Source organism: Macaca mulatta, chromosome 8 (genome assembly GCF_049350105.2).
Source record: "Macaca mulatta isolate MMU2019108-1 chromosome 8, T2T-MMU8v2.0, whole genome shotgun sequence".
Lineage (NCBI taxonomy): Eukaryota > Metazoa > Chordata > Mammalia > Primates > Cercopithecidae > Macaca > Macaca mulatta.
The window spans coordinates 17,760,153-17,779,414 of record NC_133413.1 but is presented as its reverse complement, the minus strand read 5'-3'; the positions used below and the strand labels follow the sequence as shown (position 1 = coordinate 17,779,414).

Sequence of the window (19,262 nt, the reverse complement as noted above, 5' to 3'; positions counted from 1 at the left end):
AGCGCAGTATTGGGGTGGGAGTTACCCGATTTTCCAGGTGTTGTGTGTCTCAGTTCCCCTGGCTAGGAAAAGGGACTCCCTTCCCCCTTGCGCTTCCCAGGTGAGGCAATGCCTCGCCCTGCTTCAGCTCTCGCTGGTCGGGCTGCAGCAGCTGACCAGCTCCGATCGTCCGGCACTCCCCAGTGAGATGAACCCAGTACCTCAGTTGAAAATGCAGAAATCACCGGTCTTCTGTGTCGCTGGCGCTGGGAGTTGGAGACTGGAGCTGCTCCTATTCGGCCATCTTGCTCCCACCCACCTTCATGCTTTTTAACATGATATTTTCCATCCTGGAATGACCGTACCCCAGATTCTGCTCATTTTCAAAACCCTGATTCATTGTCATCTTTTCTGTATTCCTACCTTGATTACCCACTTCCCCAAAAGAGGTAATCACTCCCTTTTGTACTATGCCTGTGCCTTATATATATATAAAAAATATATAATAATTATGTTATTATATTAAATATATATTATATAATAATATAAATATATTCTATGATATGTTGCCAATTATATGATATATAAAATATATATAATATATTTGCCAATTATATAATATATACTATATTAACATAATATAAATTACATATAATTATACATATTATATATTTATATTATATAATATATAATTGGCAAATATATAGTATTATATATAATATAATGGCAAATATATATGTTATATTAATATAATATATTTACTATAGCATATATTTTATGACATTTATGTATTATATATTTGTCAATTATATAATATATTGTATATTAACATATAATATAAATTATATATTGTATAATTTATATATAAATATGTATTATATGTTATAAATGTATATATAATGAATATTTATACAGTTATTCATATATTTATATATTCTATTTATTCAGTATGTTGTATTTATTCAGTATATTCAGTATTCAGTATATTCTATGTTCCGGGTTGCTTTAGGCTCTAGTGGCGTAATGTGTACAAAATCAGACATGGTCCCTACTCATTCAGAGTTCACAGTGTAAAGATATTTATCAGATCCTAAGGCTTCAGCTTTTTTCACAAACGTTATTACCTGGTAGATAGAATAATCTGAGATGTTTCTTTTGCATTTCAGTAAAAATGGAGCCAGAATATCTCAAATGCGAGGATCAAAGCCATAATCAAACACGTGGAGAAGGGGCCAGTAGGTAGCCTAAAAGGAAACCATTTCTGGTTATAGACACGCACTAAGTAATAATGTTTCAGTCAACACAGGATCATATATATGATGGTGGCCTCATAAGATTATAATGGACTTGAAAAATTCTATCACCTATTGACCTCACAGCTGTTCTAAGGGAGTAGCACATTGCATTACTCACGTATTTGTGGTGATGCTGGTGTAAACAAGCCTACTGCTCTGCCAGTCATTTAAAAGTATAGCACCTACAGTTACGTAAGTATGTAATACTTGATAACAAATGTTAATGGTTTATGTATTTACCACATTACACTTTTTAATCATTATTTTAGTGTGTACTCTTCCTACTTATAAAAAAAGATTCAACCGTAAAACAGCCTCAGGCAGGTCGTTTAGGAGGTCTTCTGGAAGAACACATTGATATCATAGGAGATGACAGCTCCATGCCTGTTATTGTTTCTGAAGATCTTTCAGTGGGAGAAGATATGGAGGGAAAGACAGTGCCATTGACGAGCCTGACCCTGTGTAGGCCTAGGCTAATGTGTGTGTTTGTGTCTTAGTTATCAACAAAAAAAAGTTAAAGAAGTAGAAACATTAAAAAAATAAAGGTTAAAATAGCTTATAGGATAAAGCAGTTTAGAAAGAAACTATTTGTGTACAGCTATACAATTTATGGTTTAAGCTAAGTGTTATTACAAAAGAGTCAAAAAGTTGTTTTAAAAAAGTGTATAAAGTATAAACGGTACTGTAAACTAGGGCTAATTTATTATTGAGGAAATAAAATTGTTTATACATTTAGTGTAGCTGAAGTGTGCAATGTTTATGAAGTCTACAGTGTTTCACATTCACTCACCACTCACTCACCCAAAGCACCTTCCAGTCCTGCAAGTTTCATTTATCCTAATTGCCCTGTACAGGTGCACAACTTTGTATCTTTTATACCATATTTTGACTGCATTTCTCTACGTGTAGATATGTTAGAAACACACATACTTCCCATCGTGTTCCAACCTGCCTACAGGATTCAGCACAGTATAACATGCTGTATAGGTGTGTAACCTAGGAGCAATAGGCCAGACCATCTAGGTTTGTGTAAGTGCACTCTATGATATTCATACAGCAATGAAATTGACTAGCAATGCATTTCTCAGAATGTATCTTTGTCCTTAAGTGACACATGTCTGTACATACCAGGTATACATGAACACAATTTTTGCGAATCCATCTCTTACAAACTGAGTTCAAAGTTAAAAAGCATTAGTACATAGTTCCAATTGCCTTAAACTATAGGGTTTTCTTTCTTCAACTTTTTTAAAATTATATTTTAAGTTCTGGGATACATGTGCAGAATGTGCAGGTTTGTTACATAGGTATACACATGCCATGGTGGTTTGCTGCACCCATCAACCCATCATTTACATTAGGTGTTTCTCTTAATGCTATCCATCCCTTTGCCTCCCACCCGCTGACAGGCCCTAGTGTGTGATGTTCCCCTCCCTGGGTCCATGTGTTCTCATTGTTCAGCTCCCACTTATGAGTGAGAACATGTGATGTTTTGTTTTCTGTTCCTGTGTTAGTTTGCTGAGAATTATGGTTTCCAGCTTCATGCATGTCCCTGCAAAGGACATGAACTCAGTCATTTTTATGGTTGCATAGTATTCCATGGTGTATATGTGCCACATTTTCTTTATCCAGTCTATCATTGATGGGCATTTGGATTGGTTCCAAGAATGGCAATCATGAAAAAGTCAAGAAACAACAGATGCTGGAGAGGATATGGAAAAATAGGAACGCTTTTACACTGTCGGTGGGAGTGTAAATTAGTTCAATCATTGTGAAAGATAGTGTGGCGGTTCCTCAAGGATTTAGAACCAGAAATACCATTTGACCCAGCAATCGCATTACTGGGTATATACCCAAAGGATTATAAATCATTCAACTATAGTTTTAAAGTGAATTTTGCTAAGTTTTATTGTCATCTCAGTTTTTTAAAATTATTTGGATTTTTTGTTCATTTGTTTTGCTTGGTGAGTAAAACTGCTATTTAAATCTAATAGGGTAAATTTAAAGGGAGGAAATAGAGAGGAGTGTGAATCTAAATAATCCAGTTTGGCTTCTTACAGTAGTTCATTTTCCCAGATAATTGTTTATTTATTTTGCTTTGCCTCTCCCTGAGAAAGGAGATTTGGGTTCTGTGCCTACTTCCCTTCATTCCCTTCCGCCACAGTGGTCATATCCATTAAAGAACACAGTCCTTGGTCAGATCAACATAGGATTCATGAAAACCAACTCTCAGAAAGGAGGAATATGCAAAGATTGTCATTGCAAACTGCCAAATAAAGAATATCCTTAGTGATGTTTTCAAAATATATTGACAGGAGTTGAGTCATATCCTTACATGTCACTGCCTCTCCCCACAGTGGGATGAACACTTGCATCTGAATGATCGCCTTTCATTTCCTGGGCTGGATTTGAGTTTGCTGTCCTGACGCTGCCGGTGCACTCAGTTAGAACTGTGCTGTGCTAAGTCCATTACTCAGCATTCAAAAAATAAGAAATGATCAGAAGATATTGGCTTTAGGCTAAATCTATCAATCACATGAACTAAACTGTGTCCAACAAAAGAAGTCATATAATGTCGTTTCATGGAAAAGATTCTTAAAATGTGGTCCTCAGACCAATTGCATCACCTCTTGAGAATTTGTTGGAATTGTAAATTATTGAGCCCTCACCCCAAATATCAGAAACTCTGGGGATGAGGCCCATCAGTCTCCTGTTATCAAACCTTTCCAATGTTTCTGATACATGTTAAAGAGACACAGGAACATTTTTGTTGTTGTTGTTAAGCTACTTAGTATGCACATAAAATGTAGATTATGCTGAAAAAGGTACAAGGACATATTTGTATGGCTGCCAATGTAAAATGAGAAAAGGCCTGGAAAGTGAAAGAGAGAGAGAGAGAAGAGAGAGAGAGAAAGGAAAGAGAGGGGAGAGGGAGAGGGAGAAAGGGAGAGAGACAGAGAGGAAGAGAGAGACCGGGTGCTATGGCTCACACCTGTAATCTCAGCACTTTGGGAGGTTGACTTGAGGTCAGGAGTTCAAGATCAGCCTGGCCAACATGGTAGCAGAGAGCTGAAATTGTACCACTGCACTCCAGCCTGGGCAACAGAGTGAGACTCCATCTCAAAACAAACAAGCAAACAAACAAACAAATAAATAAATAAATACTTTTTTTTGAGACAGAGTTTCTCTCTTCTTGCCCAGGCTGGAGTACAATGGCACAATCTCGGCTCACTGGAAGCTCTGCCTCCCGAGTACAAGCGATTTTCCTGCCTCAGCCTCCCGAATAGCTGGGATTACAGGTGCCTGCCACCACACCTGGCTAGTTTTTTTGTATTTTTAGTGGAGATGGGGTTTCACCACATTGGCCAGGCTGGTCTCGAACTCCTGACCTCAGGAGATTCACCCGCTTCAGCCTCCCAAAGTGCTGGGATTACAGGTGTGAGCTGCTGTGCCCGGCCAATAAATAATTTTTTTAAACAGCCAGGAAATATGTGTTTTTTCCAAATATGCAAAACTATTTGTTCTAAGGGAAATTGTTTTTTCAGTGAATAGAGTAATTAAAATAATACTAAGGAAATTCCTTATTTGGCAGTTTGCAATGACAATTTGTGTGTACATCATTTCTGAGAATTAGTTTTCCTGAATCCTTTTTTTTTTTTTTTTTTAGGTTATATGTGCATAACGTACAAGTCTGTTACATATGTATACATGTGCCATGTTGGTGTGCTGTACCCATTAACTCATCATTTACATTAGGTATATCTCCTAATGCTATTCTTCCCCACTCCTCCCACCCTATGACAGGCCACAGTGTGTGATGTTCCCTATCCTGTGTCTAAGTGTTCTCATTGTTCAGTTCCCACCTGTGAGTGAGAACATGCAGTGTTTGGTTTTCTGTCCTTGTGATAGTTTGCTCAGAATGATGGTTTCCAGCTTCATCTATATCCCTACAAAGGACATGAACTCATCCTTTTTTATGGCTGCATAGTATTCCATGGGGTATATGTGCCACATTTTCTTAATCCAGTCTATCACTGATGGACATTTGGATTGGTTCCAAGTCTTTGCTATTGTGAGTAGTTCCACAATAAACATATGTGTGCAAGTGTCTTTATAGCAGCATGATTTATAATCCTTTGGGTATATACCCAGTAATGAGATGTTTGGGTCAAATGGTATTTCTAGTTCTAGATCCTTGAGGAGTCGCCACACTGTCTTCCACAATGGTTGAACTAGTTTACAATCCCATCAACAGTGTAAAAGCATTCCTATTTCTCCACATCCTCTCCAGCACCTGTTGCTTCCTGAATTTTTAATGATCTCCATTCTAACTGGAGTGAGATGGTATCTCATTGTGGTTTTGATTTGCATTTCTCTGATGACCAGTGATGATGTGCCCATCTGACAAAGGGCTAATATCCAGAATCTACAAAGAACTTAAACAAATTTACAAGAAAAAAAAATTAAACAACCCCATCAAAAAGTGGGTGAAGGATATGAACAGACACTTCTCAAAAGAAGACATTTATGCAGCCAAAGACACATGAAAAAATGCTCACCATCACTGGTTTTCCTGAATCCTGTGTTGATATGGACAAGGACTATGATCTCTAATGGATTTAAACACTGTGGAGGAAGAGGATGGAGGAAGGCAGGCATAGTGCTCAAATCCTCTCTTTTCTCAGGTAGAGGCAAATTAAAATAATTATCTGGGAAAATTGACTTTTGTGAGAAGTGAAATCAGGTTATTCAGATCCAGACGTTTCTTTTGTTTCCTTCCTTTTACCCTATTAAATTACTGATTAAATCATTTTACAAGTTATTTTCTGTCACTTGTAAAAAAATTTTCAGCTAAGAAAGAAGAGCTACCTCTTTTCCCACACTCAATAAACACACCTCTAAAAATAGAGATACACATTTGCACACAGAAAGATACATGAGAGGGTTCCACATACATCTGTCTTTTTACATGCAAGTTAAAACTGATGGGTAACTTTAACATATTGCTGTATATGACAGATATACAAATTTAACAAAATATGGTTTTTTGCTAAAATTAAATGTTATTTATTATAGATTGTGTCACAGAATGTAGATTCCATTTCAAACTGAAATTTCAGTTTAAAACACTATGCAAAAGAGCCCTAGCCATTTCATGTGGAATTAACATATTTTTCCATTTGTTTCACAGAAGTATGGAGCAGTGGGATCGCTTTCATGATCAACAGGAGGACGTTGATAGCTGCTCTGAATCTGTGAAATTTGACGCTCGCTCAATGACAGCTTTGCTTCCTCCTAGTAAGTGGAGGGGGATGGGCTGCCCATGGAGGTCATTCTTAGAGTTATTGACAATATATAAAATTATAGTCTTGAGACTTACCTTAAATGTATATGGATGTTAAAATAACACTTATTTGACAAATAGGGGTGTTCTTGAGACAGAATAAAAATAAGCTTAAATAAAAGTAAGGCAGTATTATATGAAATTAAATTAATCTACAACACTGATTGAGCCCTCTGACTTCCCAGCTATAATTAGGTCCTGGAGATAAATATGATCCTAGCACCGTGAACTAATATTTGAAAATCATGGGTAGTAGGTGCCTGTATTTGTTTTCTAGAGTTATTGTAACAAATGGCTGCAAATTGGGAGGCTTAAAACAACAGAAATTTATTCACTCACAGTTCTGAGACCCAGAAGTCTAAAATGCAGGTGTCAGACCATGTGCCTTTTTGAAGACTCTAGGGAAGAATCTTCCTGTGCCTCCTCCCAGCTTCTAGGGGCTCCTGGCAGTCCTTAGTGTTCCTTGCCTTTGTAGCTGCACCACTCTCATCTCTCCCTCCTTCTTCATGTGGTCTTCTCTGTGTAGCCATTTGTTCTTTTCTTACAAAGACATCAGTCTTTAGATTAGGGTTCACCCTAATCCAGTATCACTTCATTTTAACTTGATTACATCTCCAAAGACCCTATTTCCAAATAAACTCACTTTCACAGGTACCTGTGGTTAGAACTTCAACATATCTTTTGCGGGCACACAATTCGACCCCGTATAGCAGTGGTGAAACACGTTTGCACGGGTTATGACGACAGCTCAAAAGTAGCAATCCTCAGCTGTATCTCAACAGGATCATTTAAGGTGTCAGGAGGAGTTACTTATAATTCTGCTCAACCTAAAAGTCTAAATACATGTCGCTAAGGGGATGGGTGGAGGCGGAGAAGACAGAGAAGACATTTCAGTGTGAAGAAGCAGCATATACAAAGCTAAAGGCTCATTTATGAGTTCTTGCAGAGCAAACCTGAAATACAGGCCTCAACTCCAGGGTGACAGTGGATCTTGTGTTCTGTGTAAAGGGTGGATGGGAGGATGTGGCACAAGCGAGACGCATACAAGTAAAGATAATAGTGAGGGCTGTTACGCACAGAAATAATGAGCGTTTGAAGAAGGAGGAGAGAGTCATTGGGAGCAGAGAAAAAGCGATCGAAATGTTTGAGAGCTATTTAAAAGGTAGAATTTACATTTGTGATGATAATTTGGAGATGAAGAAAATGACTCCTACTTTTCAGGCTTAATCAGCCTGGCGGGTGGACCATACCTCAACTTGCTTCTACTATGGGTTCTTTTTCTTTTTTCCTTCAATCTTTTCTTTCCTTTCCTTTTCTGTCTTGTCTTTTTTTTTTTTTTTCTTTTTGAGACAGGATCTCACTTTTTCGCCTAGGCTGGAGTGCAGTGGTGTGATAACAGCCTGTTGCAGCCTCAACCTCTCGGGCTCAAGCAATTCTCCCACCTCAGCCTCCTAAGTAGCTTGGATTACAGGGACATGCTACCACGACTGGCTACTTTTTATATTTCTTGTAGAGACAGGGTTTCTCCACATGGCCCAGGCTGGTCTCAAACTCCTAGGCTCAAGCCATCCTCCCGCCTCGGCCTCCCAAAGTGTTGGGATTACAGGCTTGAGCCACTGCATCCAGCTCTTTTCTTTTCTTTACTTTTTAAAAACTTTCTTGGCCGGGCACAGTGGCTCAGGCCTGTAATCCCAACACTTTGGGAGGCCTAGGTGGGCAGATCACCAGATCTGGAGATCCAGACCATCCTGGTTAACACGGTGAAACCCCGACTCCACTAAAACTACAAAAACTTAGCCGGGCGAGGTGGCGGGTGCCTGTAGTCCCAGCTACTCCGGAGGCTGAGGCAGGAGAATGGCGTGAACCCCGGAGGCAGAGCTTGCAGTGAGCCGAGATCATGCCACTGCACTCCAGCCTGGGCGACAGAGCAAGACTACGTCTCAAAAAAAAAAAAAAAAAGTTCTCTTCTTTTCTTTTCAATACCTTAACCTTGTTTGTTGCAACCTGAAAGTAAAATTTACTTTTTTTCTTAATTGATCAATGAAAGCAATGACCATAGAAAATAAATTTTTAATGACCATTGTATTCACCTAATCAGAGAAAGGACTTCCTCATCTACTATTTCCCCTCTATATTGATTTGTCTCTACTACAATTAATATCTCATTATATAAATCACAGTGCCATATAAGTGCATATGAATAAAAGGTTGCTGTTATTAATATGTTCTGAAATATAGAGAAGGTGGGCTTCATTGATCCATTCTAAAGATTAGTCAAAATGTGAATCACTTGGTTTATTTCATTTTTCTTAAATATTGTTTACATTGTATTCAAATCATAAGAGGTATCCAAATACAAAACTACTGAGAAGGAATTGGACAATAAAATTATTTTAACATTGTAGTCATTGAAAATAAATATTTCCCTTATCTGATTTTAAAATATTAAAAATTACATAGTTACTTTAGAAAATTTTATTGTCATCCAGAATATCTTCCCATGTGAACACTGAATAAAATTTATGTTTGTATATGTAAGTGTCAATATTCAAATTTACCAACTGATTCCAAAAAATCAGACAAGCACAACTTGTAGAGCATGGTAACTTTCTTGTGGATATTTAGTGAGTGGATAAGTCAATCAAGGGTCTATAATAATACCTGGATTGGCTTTTCCTGTGACTGTCCCTTTGCTTTCTACTGCATAAATGTGGACCATTTTTTCTTGGTTTTTATTCCAATAGGCTTGGTAGTAACAATGTAACTGGAGATTAAAACAATTTTAATTATGGAAGAAGATAACACTTTCTAACAGAAGGCTGGGCTTTTTTGTTTTATTAGATCCTAAAAACAGCCCTCCCCTTCAAGAGAAACTGAAGTCCTTCAAAGCTGCACTGATTGCCCTTTACCTCCTTGTGTTTGCAGTTCTCATCCCTCTCATTGGAATAGTGGCAGGTAACGTAATCCAGAGTTCTGAAATTTAGTAACTCATCCCGTGAAGTTTTCATTGCCACAGCGAAAAAGAAGCATTCAGTCTTTTATATATGGTACATTCATAAAGAAAACACTATATTACAAAGAGTCCTTCAAATTTATTAAATTAAAAAACAGATTCTGCAAAGTTAAGTAGAAAGAATAGTTTTTAAATTGGAAAAAACAAAATAGAATGAAAATAAGAAGTGCAAGATAAAAATACAGATTTGTAAAAGTAAAATGAAAAGGACTAAACGCTTTCAAAAATATATTATCCTTTAGAGTCCTCTCTTTCTAATGTGGGTGACAAATTTCCAAAGTATTTGTTTTACCAATGTGAAGAAATAACGTGATCATTTACATTAACAATGGCTGTAATATAACAAACCAACCTGTTGTCCAGGAGAAGCTCTTCTATTCTTAGTACTGAGAGAGGAAAAAATATTTCTGTCAGTTTTTAAAGAGAGGAGACCTTGTAGAATAATGGCATACAACTTAGTGAAATCCAGTTTATGTGACCATACTTTTCACAGGGATATTATTTAAAATATCTCTAAAAATAACCTGATAGCATCCTCTCAAAGAAAAAATATAGAACTTGTTACTTGGGCTCAAAATGATGTTCTTGAGGTACATATTTCTTTGGAGAGGCTGACTTGAACTGGAGTTAGATTTGACTGTTTCTACAAGGGTAGATAGCTTGTATACACCTTAAGCACATATGTAAATATTATTCCCCTTGTAGCATTTTGGATGGATTTGGTGTATTTTGATCGGCATTTGAATTTATATGCCTTATAGCTCTCCTCTTCTCTATATGACTGATAAAATGTCTGCCCATATGCTCTAATAAGAGATATGCGGGGAATAAGATACATTTTTATGTGCATACTAAGCAGCTTAACAACAACAACAAAAAAGTTTCTAAAGACCAGGCCAAACTTCCTCTACTACAGGGCAGTCTAAGGAAGTATTCCAAGACAGAGCAAAAATTTCACTAAGAAAGAAATGATAAAAACAGTAATATACCCTTACAATTAACCTCTGTATAGATACTGTAATTATTCTCATTATCTACATAAGAAAATTCAGACAGCTCAGTGTTGGAGCTGGAGTTCCCATCCAAGACTTCTGAACCCTAACCTCTGGTCTATTGTCTCCCAGTTTAATTAAGTTTTTATAAAACAATATGGTTGGCCAACAAAAAACAAAAAAGTCACCTCAAGAAAATATTTCCCACAGGTAACAATTAACTTCTTTTTGACCGTTAAAAATGAACTAAAACAAAAATCCAACCATAACAACCAAACCAACCAACCAAACTATTGTTGTCTGAGTAAAAGGGCATGTTAATGTTTGGCATTAAACAGTCAATTTCCTCATAATCAAGGTTATCTGTATGTTTGTTTATGTCTATGCTTATCTGTAATTTGAAATGCTTAACTAAAGGATGCTTCATTGTTGGGATTATTGCCTATAAGCCAATTAGAATTTGAGTACATTTCATCACTTTTATGCAAATCACTGCCTGCAGAGCCAAGACCAGGGACTGCAGCTTCTGATAGGCTCATGCAGAATGCAGACAGGAGTCGGAAAATAATTCAAGGTTCTAACCAAGTTGAAAGTCCCTGAGCTATTAGAAAATACTACCAAGTCAACAGATTTGTTCTGGAGTTTACAACGATTGAACTAGTCTGTTTACTAAAACTACAATAGGTACCTACTAAAATTGACTAGTTGCTAAGAATGTTCAAATTTTATAAGTTCACATCAGTACCGGATTCACCAGAATTTGGAAAAGGCTTCACTATGTTTATTATGTATTAATAAGAAATAATTGACAATCCACTTACAACTTTAATTAAGTTGTAGATCAGTACATTTTTCTAAAAGAAACGGAAAAGCAATATATATCTCTACTGGCATAAAAAATTACAAATGTAGACAAAATAGATCCCTAAAATGATAGAAGTTTGGCAACTATGAATTGATGGGTGAAATAGAATATTATATATAAAACTCTAAATATGAAGTGAATTATATATTGAGGGTTATTTTCTTAATTATAAGGTTTATTCCATTTACAACCTTTCCTTAAAGAAGCTGCTGAAACACTATCAGTGTGACAACATAATACTGTGTCAGAACAATAAGGAAAAATCATGAATTTAGGTTTATATATGTATAAATTTTTACTGAAATACTAAAAATTCTTTAGCTGAAAACAATATCCATTGGGGTAGGAAAAGATAATTCCAATATGAAAGAGTAGCTATGATCTATAGAATCAAATATAACCCTGTCCTTAGGTTTTTGCACAGACCATAAAATTCTGTCTCCTTTCATATGTGAAACAGAAAAGTCACAAAATGCCATCTCTCCAATAAAAATAAGTGAACTTTTGAAATATAAACCCTGGCATTCTTTACCTAGATATACGACAAAAAGTTAACATTTTAATGAAAAATTAGTTTTCACTCAGGGTTTGATGAAACAGGCAATTTGTGTTTTTAGATCTGTTAATAAAATGTAGCATTTACTGTCAACTCATGTTTAACTTGTTGTCAAATTAAACATAGTTGGTCATGCGACCTTAGTCAAATTGGGGCTTCTCTTTCCATATTGTGAAAAATATTAGCTTTACTGATAAATCTTATTTCCAATGAAAGTAAAACTATATGGCTGAGTAATAAGGGCAATGTGCATAGTAAAATAAAGCATAGAGATAACTGTGTTCATGGTAACATCCAACTCCAGAAAAATATTTTTATCACACAATGCTAATTCCCCATAGTCAATCAATATTGGGCATATAGGTACTTGAATTACACATCTTGAATTGAAATATTAATAATAGCAAAAATCTGAAACTTATCAAATGCTTATTACATGCCAGGAAGTCGTCTAAGTATTTTACATATAGTTCATTTAATTATTTGGACACTGACTGTTAGTACCCCATTTACACAGATGGTGAAATAGAGGCAATGACAGATTAAGTAACTTGTCCAATGCCATAGTTTATAAAGTGCAGAGCCAGAATTGCTAATCTAGGCAGTTCTGTTCTAGAATCTAAATTCTTAACTGCTACTTCAAAAGAAATAATAATCAAAAAAGGACAATGCTAGAGGAAAATTTTGAAGTAATTTTGAAAAAAATGTTTATTTGGGCTTCTGATTGTTACAGTCAAATTCCATTCCTGATTGTTCTTTTATTCCCAGAGTTACTCAAGCAGTGCTTTCCGCATAGTATATAATAATTAAATCATAGAATTAACGAATGCATGGACGAGGCTGTCAACCCAAAACTTGCTCCCCACAATGAATTTAGTAAATGTGATGAAATACAGTTAAGAAATACACTTTTATTTCCAAGCTATTGATACGTTAAGAAATACAGAATAACATACTCAATACAAATTCTATTGTAGATCACATCAAAATATTGTCACACACATTTTGTTATTTCAGATAAGCTAATATTAATTAATAAAACCAGGAAAAATATGGTATCATATATTTTTTGAAATTAGAATTTAATTACTTATTTAGGATGACACTCTTAATCTAATAATAGCTACATTAGTAATGCTCATCAAACAGCTTCTTCTTTTTTTTTTTTTTTTTTTTTTGAGATGGAGTCTAGCTCTGTCAGCCAGGCTGGAGTGCAGTGGCAGGATCTCGGCTCACTGCAACCTCCACCTCCCAGGCTCAAGCAATTCTCCTGCCTCAGCATCTAGAGTAGATGGGATTATAGGTGTGTGCCACCATGCCCAGCTAATTTTTACATTCTTAGTAGAGACGGGATTTCACCATGTTCGCCAGGCTAGTCTCGAACTCCTGACCTCAGGTGATCCAACCACAGCCTCTTTAAGCAAAGGTAGTAAATACGGTGGATATAACTGATAGATAGTATCTCTCATTTATAAGGCACTGTAGAGGAATAGATATGCCTGTTTCATTTGTGCTCAGCACCATTGTTGAGGTAATTGTTACTTTTACAAATTGAGAAAACCAAAGCAAGGAGAGGAATAAGTAACTTGTTTGGAGTAGCCTAGTTGGTAACGGAGTAGTGTAGGAAGATTCTAGAATCAGGGAACTAGATTCTGTGTAAACACCAAGCTCTCATTTATTGAACAAAACCCTTGAGTTAGGGGTAGAACTAAATGTTTTTCTTGTGTTGTTTAATTTTCAAAAATCTATAAAAATTGTACTGTCATCATATCACTTTTATTAAGAAAATTGATAGACTCAGGTGGAGCTGCATATATTTTTTAGCAATATGAAATTATTCTTTTTATTGTTCCATAATTGTCAAATGTGGAAAATCTTATACATCCAATCTAATATGAATATGAGTAACATACATGTCGGTAAAATGTATAAACAGATACATATATAGAAATACAGGAAAACAGAAAACCTCAACCATCACTGAATAATGATAAGATTGTGTTTAACATTTTCCTCATTGTCTATAATTAAGAATTTGTTTTGTTTTGAGATGGAATCTCGCTCTGTTGCCCAGGCTGGAGTACAGTGGCATGATCTCAGCTCACTGCAACCTCTGCCTCCCAGGTTCAAATGATTCTCCTGCCTCAGCCTCCTGAGTACATGGGACTGTAGGTGCCCGCCACCACGCCCAGCTAATTTTTGTATTTTTAGTAGAGACAGGGTTTCATCATGTTGGCCAGGATGGTCTTGATCTCCTGACCTCGTGATCCACCTGCTTCAGTCTCCCAAAGTGCTGGGATTATAGGCATAAGCCAATGCACCCCACCTATTTTTGTATAAAAAGTTAATGTTTATGCCTTTTATTTTTTGAAACTATAAAACATATTGCTTTAGATTATTTCAGAATGATAATTAGCTTGTTTAGAGAACATATGCCCATTTGGGGATATCTATCACCAACTTGCTGTGTTCCTAAAATACTGTTTTGGAATACAATTTTTTTAATGTGGTAAATAATTAATCACAAGATTGTTCATCAAAACATTGACTATATTACTGAAAACAGAGGCAAACTAAATGCAGCTGTTTTCTAAAATAAATCTGGCAGATCCATGCATATAATACAATGGAGTTTCTTAAATTATTTTTGTAAAAAAATATTAAATATTAATAATATGAAAAAGTACTTATGATAGAGCATTACATTAAAAAGTGGTGTCCAGATTATTTAAAAATGTCACATTAAGATTAATAATATGATAAGGTTTGAGACATATACACCAAAATCCTAGAGTTTAAGCTAGGATGAGAGATTCATGGTAAATTGTTTTTTCATATTATCTATATTTTCTAAATTTTCTGCTGTGAATATATATTTTATAATAGTTAAAAAGGAGTGTTATGGGAATAGTACCTTTATAAAGAGAAAAAAAAGTATTTGCCCAACTTCCTGCTCTACCAACTGTGAATTAGGTCTGTGTTAACTGAAAATGACACTTTTCTGGCAGCTCAAGTGAAAGAATGAAGAAGATAAACCAGCAATTTATCCATACTGTTCATGATACCAGTATTTAACCACATATTGCTTTTGTCATCCTCATGATCATCATTATCATTGTTAACTTATTCAACAGGCTTACTTCAGAAACTGGATTAAGCATTAGTTCATTTTATTCTAACAACAGTTCTGTAGATACATTGCCTTTCATAATCTATAGAATTGTTTTGAATTGGCAAAACCAAAATCAGTGGCCAAGAAGATTCCTATAAGCAGCAATTCAGAAAGCATGATATAATCCTGGAATCATCTTAACATAAAATGGGAAAGGGAGAATGTGTGCTTCTCAGCAATATACTTAGCGTAGTTCACACATTGTAGATGAAAAGTGAATACTTGATTTAGCCTAGCATTAAAAATGTTGGAATGGAATGGAATAAAACGAACGGAAGGGAATGATATGGGATGGGATAGTGTGTGCATTTAAGGATCAGACCATGACTGGTTTATTTTTACTTAAATACACAGCTCAGCTTCTGAAGTGGGAAACGAAGAATTGCTCCATTGGTTCTACTAATGCAGACGATATAACTCAAAGTCTCACAGGAAAAGGAAATGACAGTGAAGCGGAAACGAGATTTCAAGAAGTCTTTATGGAACACATGAGCAACATGGAGAAGAGAATCCAGCACATTTCAGACATGGAAGCCAATCTCATAGATGCAGAGCATTTCCAAAACTTCAGCATGACAACTGATCAAAGATTTAATGACATTCTTCTCCAGCTAAGTACCTTGTTTTCCTCAGTCCAGGGACATGGGAATACAATAGATGAAATCTCCAAGTCCTTAATAAGTTTGAATACCACACTGCTTGATTTGCAGCTCAACATAGAAAAGCTGAATGGCAAAATCCAAGAGAAAACCTTCAAACAACAAGAGGTAAGAGTTTGTGACGGCAAGGTCACGTGCTGGAACTGAATCTATCCAAGTCTCTTCTCCTTAGGCGGTACAGGAAAGCAAAAATTGCAAACCCTGTTTCATTATCCTGTTTACCCTGATTTCTGTGGTGAACTTATCAAAAGACTTTAAATGAATGTTAAGGGATTTAAAATGGATTAGCTGTCTCCAAACTCTTAGAAAAAGGGGGAAATTTTCCCATTGAATATAGACTCCCTTTACATATTTTATAAATACTGTTAAAATGTCTTTTTAGACTGCCTAAACCGATCATAATTTTTAGAGTATCTTAGCAGATCTTGGGACGTGAACACTCTGTATGTGTGAATTTTGCAACAGACCCATTTGATGTGCTTAGATTTTTTTGACTTGTAAGTTTCACTCAGAACTTTTGAACTTGTACATGGTCCTCAACTTAAGGTGTCAGAAGACAATGGTATTACAGTTTGTGTATGGGGAGTCTGTTGGTGAACCTCATCCCAATGCCTTGGTATTCCGTTTCTATTCCATGTCACTTCTAAAATCTATCAGTGTTTCCTACATTGTTAATAAGTAAGTATATCAAAGGGGATTGGGATATTAAAGTCTTGGGCTATCAAAAGATTAGAGAAAGTGTACAAAGAAGAAACTGTCCATAGTTTTGATGATACAAAAAAGAGAGGAAGCTAAAATGTTAGTTATCGGGATAGACATTGATTAAGTTGGGGGGAAAGAAGAGTGGAGAAGAAATACTATTGATGTAAAAATAGGGTCAGAAGAGCACTGAGATGAGGTAAGGAGAGAGGGAAGCTGGATGAGATGGAAGAAGAAGGATACATTCGATTCTGGCAGTGCATTAAATCCTGGAGGACCATGGAGTGCTTTTGTTTGTTTCTTTGTTTTTGAGATGGAATCTCACTCTGTTGCCCAGGCTGGAGTGCAACGGCATGATCTTGGCTCACTGCAACCTCTGCCTCCCAGGTTCAAGTGATTCTCGTGCCTCAGCATCCCATGTAGCTGGGATCAAAGGCACGTGCCACCACATCTGGCTAATTTTTGTATTTTTAGTAGAGATGGGGTTTGTACCATGTTGGTCAGGCTGGTCTCAAACTCGTAGCCTCAAGTGATCTACCCATCTTGGCTTCCCAAAGTGCTGGGATTACAGGCATGAGCCACAGTGTCTGGCTGACTGTGGTATGCTTTTGCACCCAAATATGTGAGAAATTGAAAGCAAATTGGAAACCATTTGGAAGTTGGTAGAAATTTTGAACCTGTTTGAAGTGATAGTTAATGGAAACAATCAAAATCTGGTATCAGTGAGCTGTTCAAGTTTGCGTAGACACGTTTTGGAGGGAATTCCAGCATTAGAAAAGGAAATACAAGGGAATGGTGAAACTTTGAAACCTATATACATCTTTAGAAACAGTAGTCACTCACAGAGACTTAGGAACTAGGTCAGTGCCTCTGTGTGTGTGTGTGTGTGTGTGTGTGTACTCCTGTGTACACTGAAAAACAATGTTGGGACTCTCATCCCCATTGCTTGAATAATTTTATTGATCTTTGAATGTTTAGCTCAATGTAGGAATAAATTAAATGAATGCCTGAATTTGTAAATGTCGTTTGAGGAAATGGCTTATAAGTGACACCAGCATAACACTTATTAAGGACACACCAAACATTAATTTGAAAGAAAAAGGAAGGACATTGGCAGCAAATGAAAAACAGGGGTGGCATCTATCATCTCCATCGATAGAGGTCAAAAGGACTGTATGACTACAAAATTAAATGCCTGTTTCTAGGAGGGTGACTGGTGGTAGCGTGTGGAGGGAGTGCATGGATGCTGTATAGGATATTTTGAAATTAAACACACTTTTCCTCCTCCCAGGGAAAATAATTTCCAGTGAAATTTGACAAATGTAAGCACCATATGCAGTTTTCAAAGAAGGGAATAAGAAGGTAGCCTCATCGGCTGGCCGCAGTGCTTCACGCCTGTAATCTCAGCAGTTTGGGAGGCTAAGGTGGGCAGACCACGAGGTCAGGAGTTTGAGGCCAGTCTGGCCAACATAGTGAAACCCCATCTCTACAAAAAAAAAAAAAAAAAAAAAATTAACCCAGTGTGGTGGTGTGCACCTGTAATCCCAGCTACTTGGGAGAACCACTTGAACCCAGGAGTCGGAGGTTGCAGTGAGCCAAGATCATGCCATTGCACTACAGCCTCGGTGACAGTGCGAGACTCCGTCTCAAAAAGATAAAAATAAAAAGTAGCCTCAGCTTTTCGGTATGATGAAAAAGCTGAGTGATTCCTGGTTTCTAGGAAGCAAAATCACTTTCTAGTCCCTTAACACTTTATGCTGAACGTCTAGAACTACCTGACATACTTGCAGCAATTTTTAGCCACCTAAATTAAGTCAAGCGTATTTATCATGGTGGTGTGCTCTACAAACATCCATGCTCACCATTTCACCTTTATTGTGATGATGGTATGTACAGAAAATGTCAAATGGTCAGGGAAGGAGGAGGTGCAGGACAGAGAAATTCTAATCTAGAATAAGGTTTCGTTTGGAAGAAGGCACAGTTAGAGCAGTGAAAGCTGATAAGCCTCTCTGCTTACATATAGTGTCACTGAAGAGGCAAATCTAGATGCACATTCATTTATTTTCAAAGGTCTTACTTTCTGACCATCTTGATCTTCTCACCTCAGCTTGTCTAGTCCAGTCCAGCTCAGGAGAGTGTAATTTTCTCTTTACATCTGGATTAAAGAAAAATATACCACGGGCTTATTTCCATGTGCAAATGGGAAATGAGTATTTATCAACTTTAGAACATAGGAGTAATTAATACAATGATAAAGCATACAGTGAAGACAGAAAATGGGATACAAGTAGAACAGAGAGACAAAAATTATTACCAGAATAGATGAGAAGATTTGGTTCGTCAAAAAGAGAAAGCCCAACACCAAAAGAGAAAACCAAGCAAAGGGTCTAAAAGAAAAATTAATTAATATTAATTGTCAGAAATTGAATGAATGGATGCTTTAACCTCATTATAATTTGAAAAACAAGTTAAATAATAATGATTTGCTATGTACCTACTCTTATTATGCAAATTTAAATATATTAATGGTACCCAGTATTTAGCTGCAAAAAGTGGGCACTGACACGCAGTAAGAGGAAGAAAAATGGTCGCATATATTTAGAGAGAAGTACAGCAATGGTTGGACAAAAATACTGTTTAATGTTTAGTCCCTTTGGTCAAATCCGCTTCCAGGAAGATGTTCTATAG

At 36.5% G+C, this 19,262-nt stretch overlaps 1 protein-coding gene across 3 annotated transcripts in view; it reads left to right on the top strand.

Annotated features, from left to right (window-relative positions):
* The window catches only part of MSR1 (macrophage scavenger receptor 1), a 92,097-nt gene that overhangs the window by 13,789 nt on the left and 59,046 nt on the right, over window positions 1–19,262 (top strand). For 2 of the 3 annotated variants that reach the window (XM_015144805.3, XM_015144807.3), the window contains exons 2-4: window positions 6,466–6,572; window positions 9,460–9,573; window positions 15,571–15,983. In XM_015144805.3, coding sequence (XP_015000291.3) covers window positions 6,470–6,572; window positions 9,460–9,573; window positions 15,571–15,983 — 630 coding nt within the window. In that variant the 5' untranslated portion in view covers window positions 6,466–6,469. The remainder of the gene's footprint in view (window positions 1–6,465; window positions 6,573–9,459; window positions 9,574–15,570; window positions 15,984–19,262) is intronic. The other variant, XM_015144806.3, reaches the window with a different exon arrangement.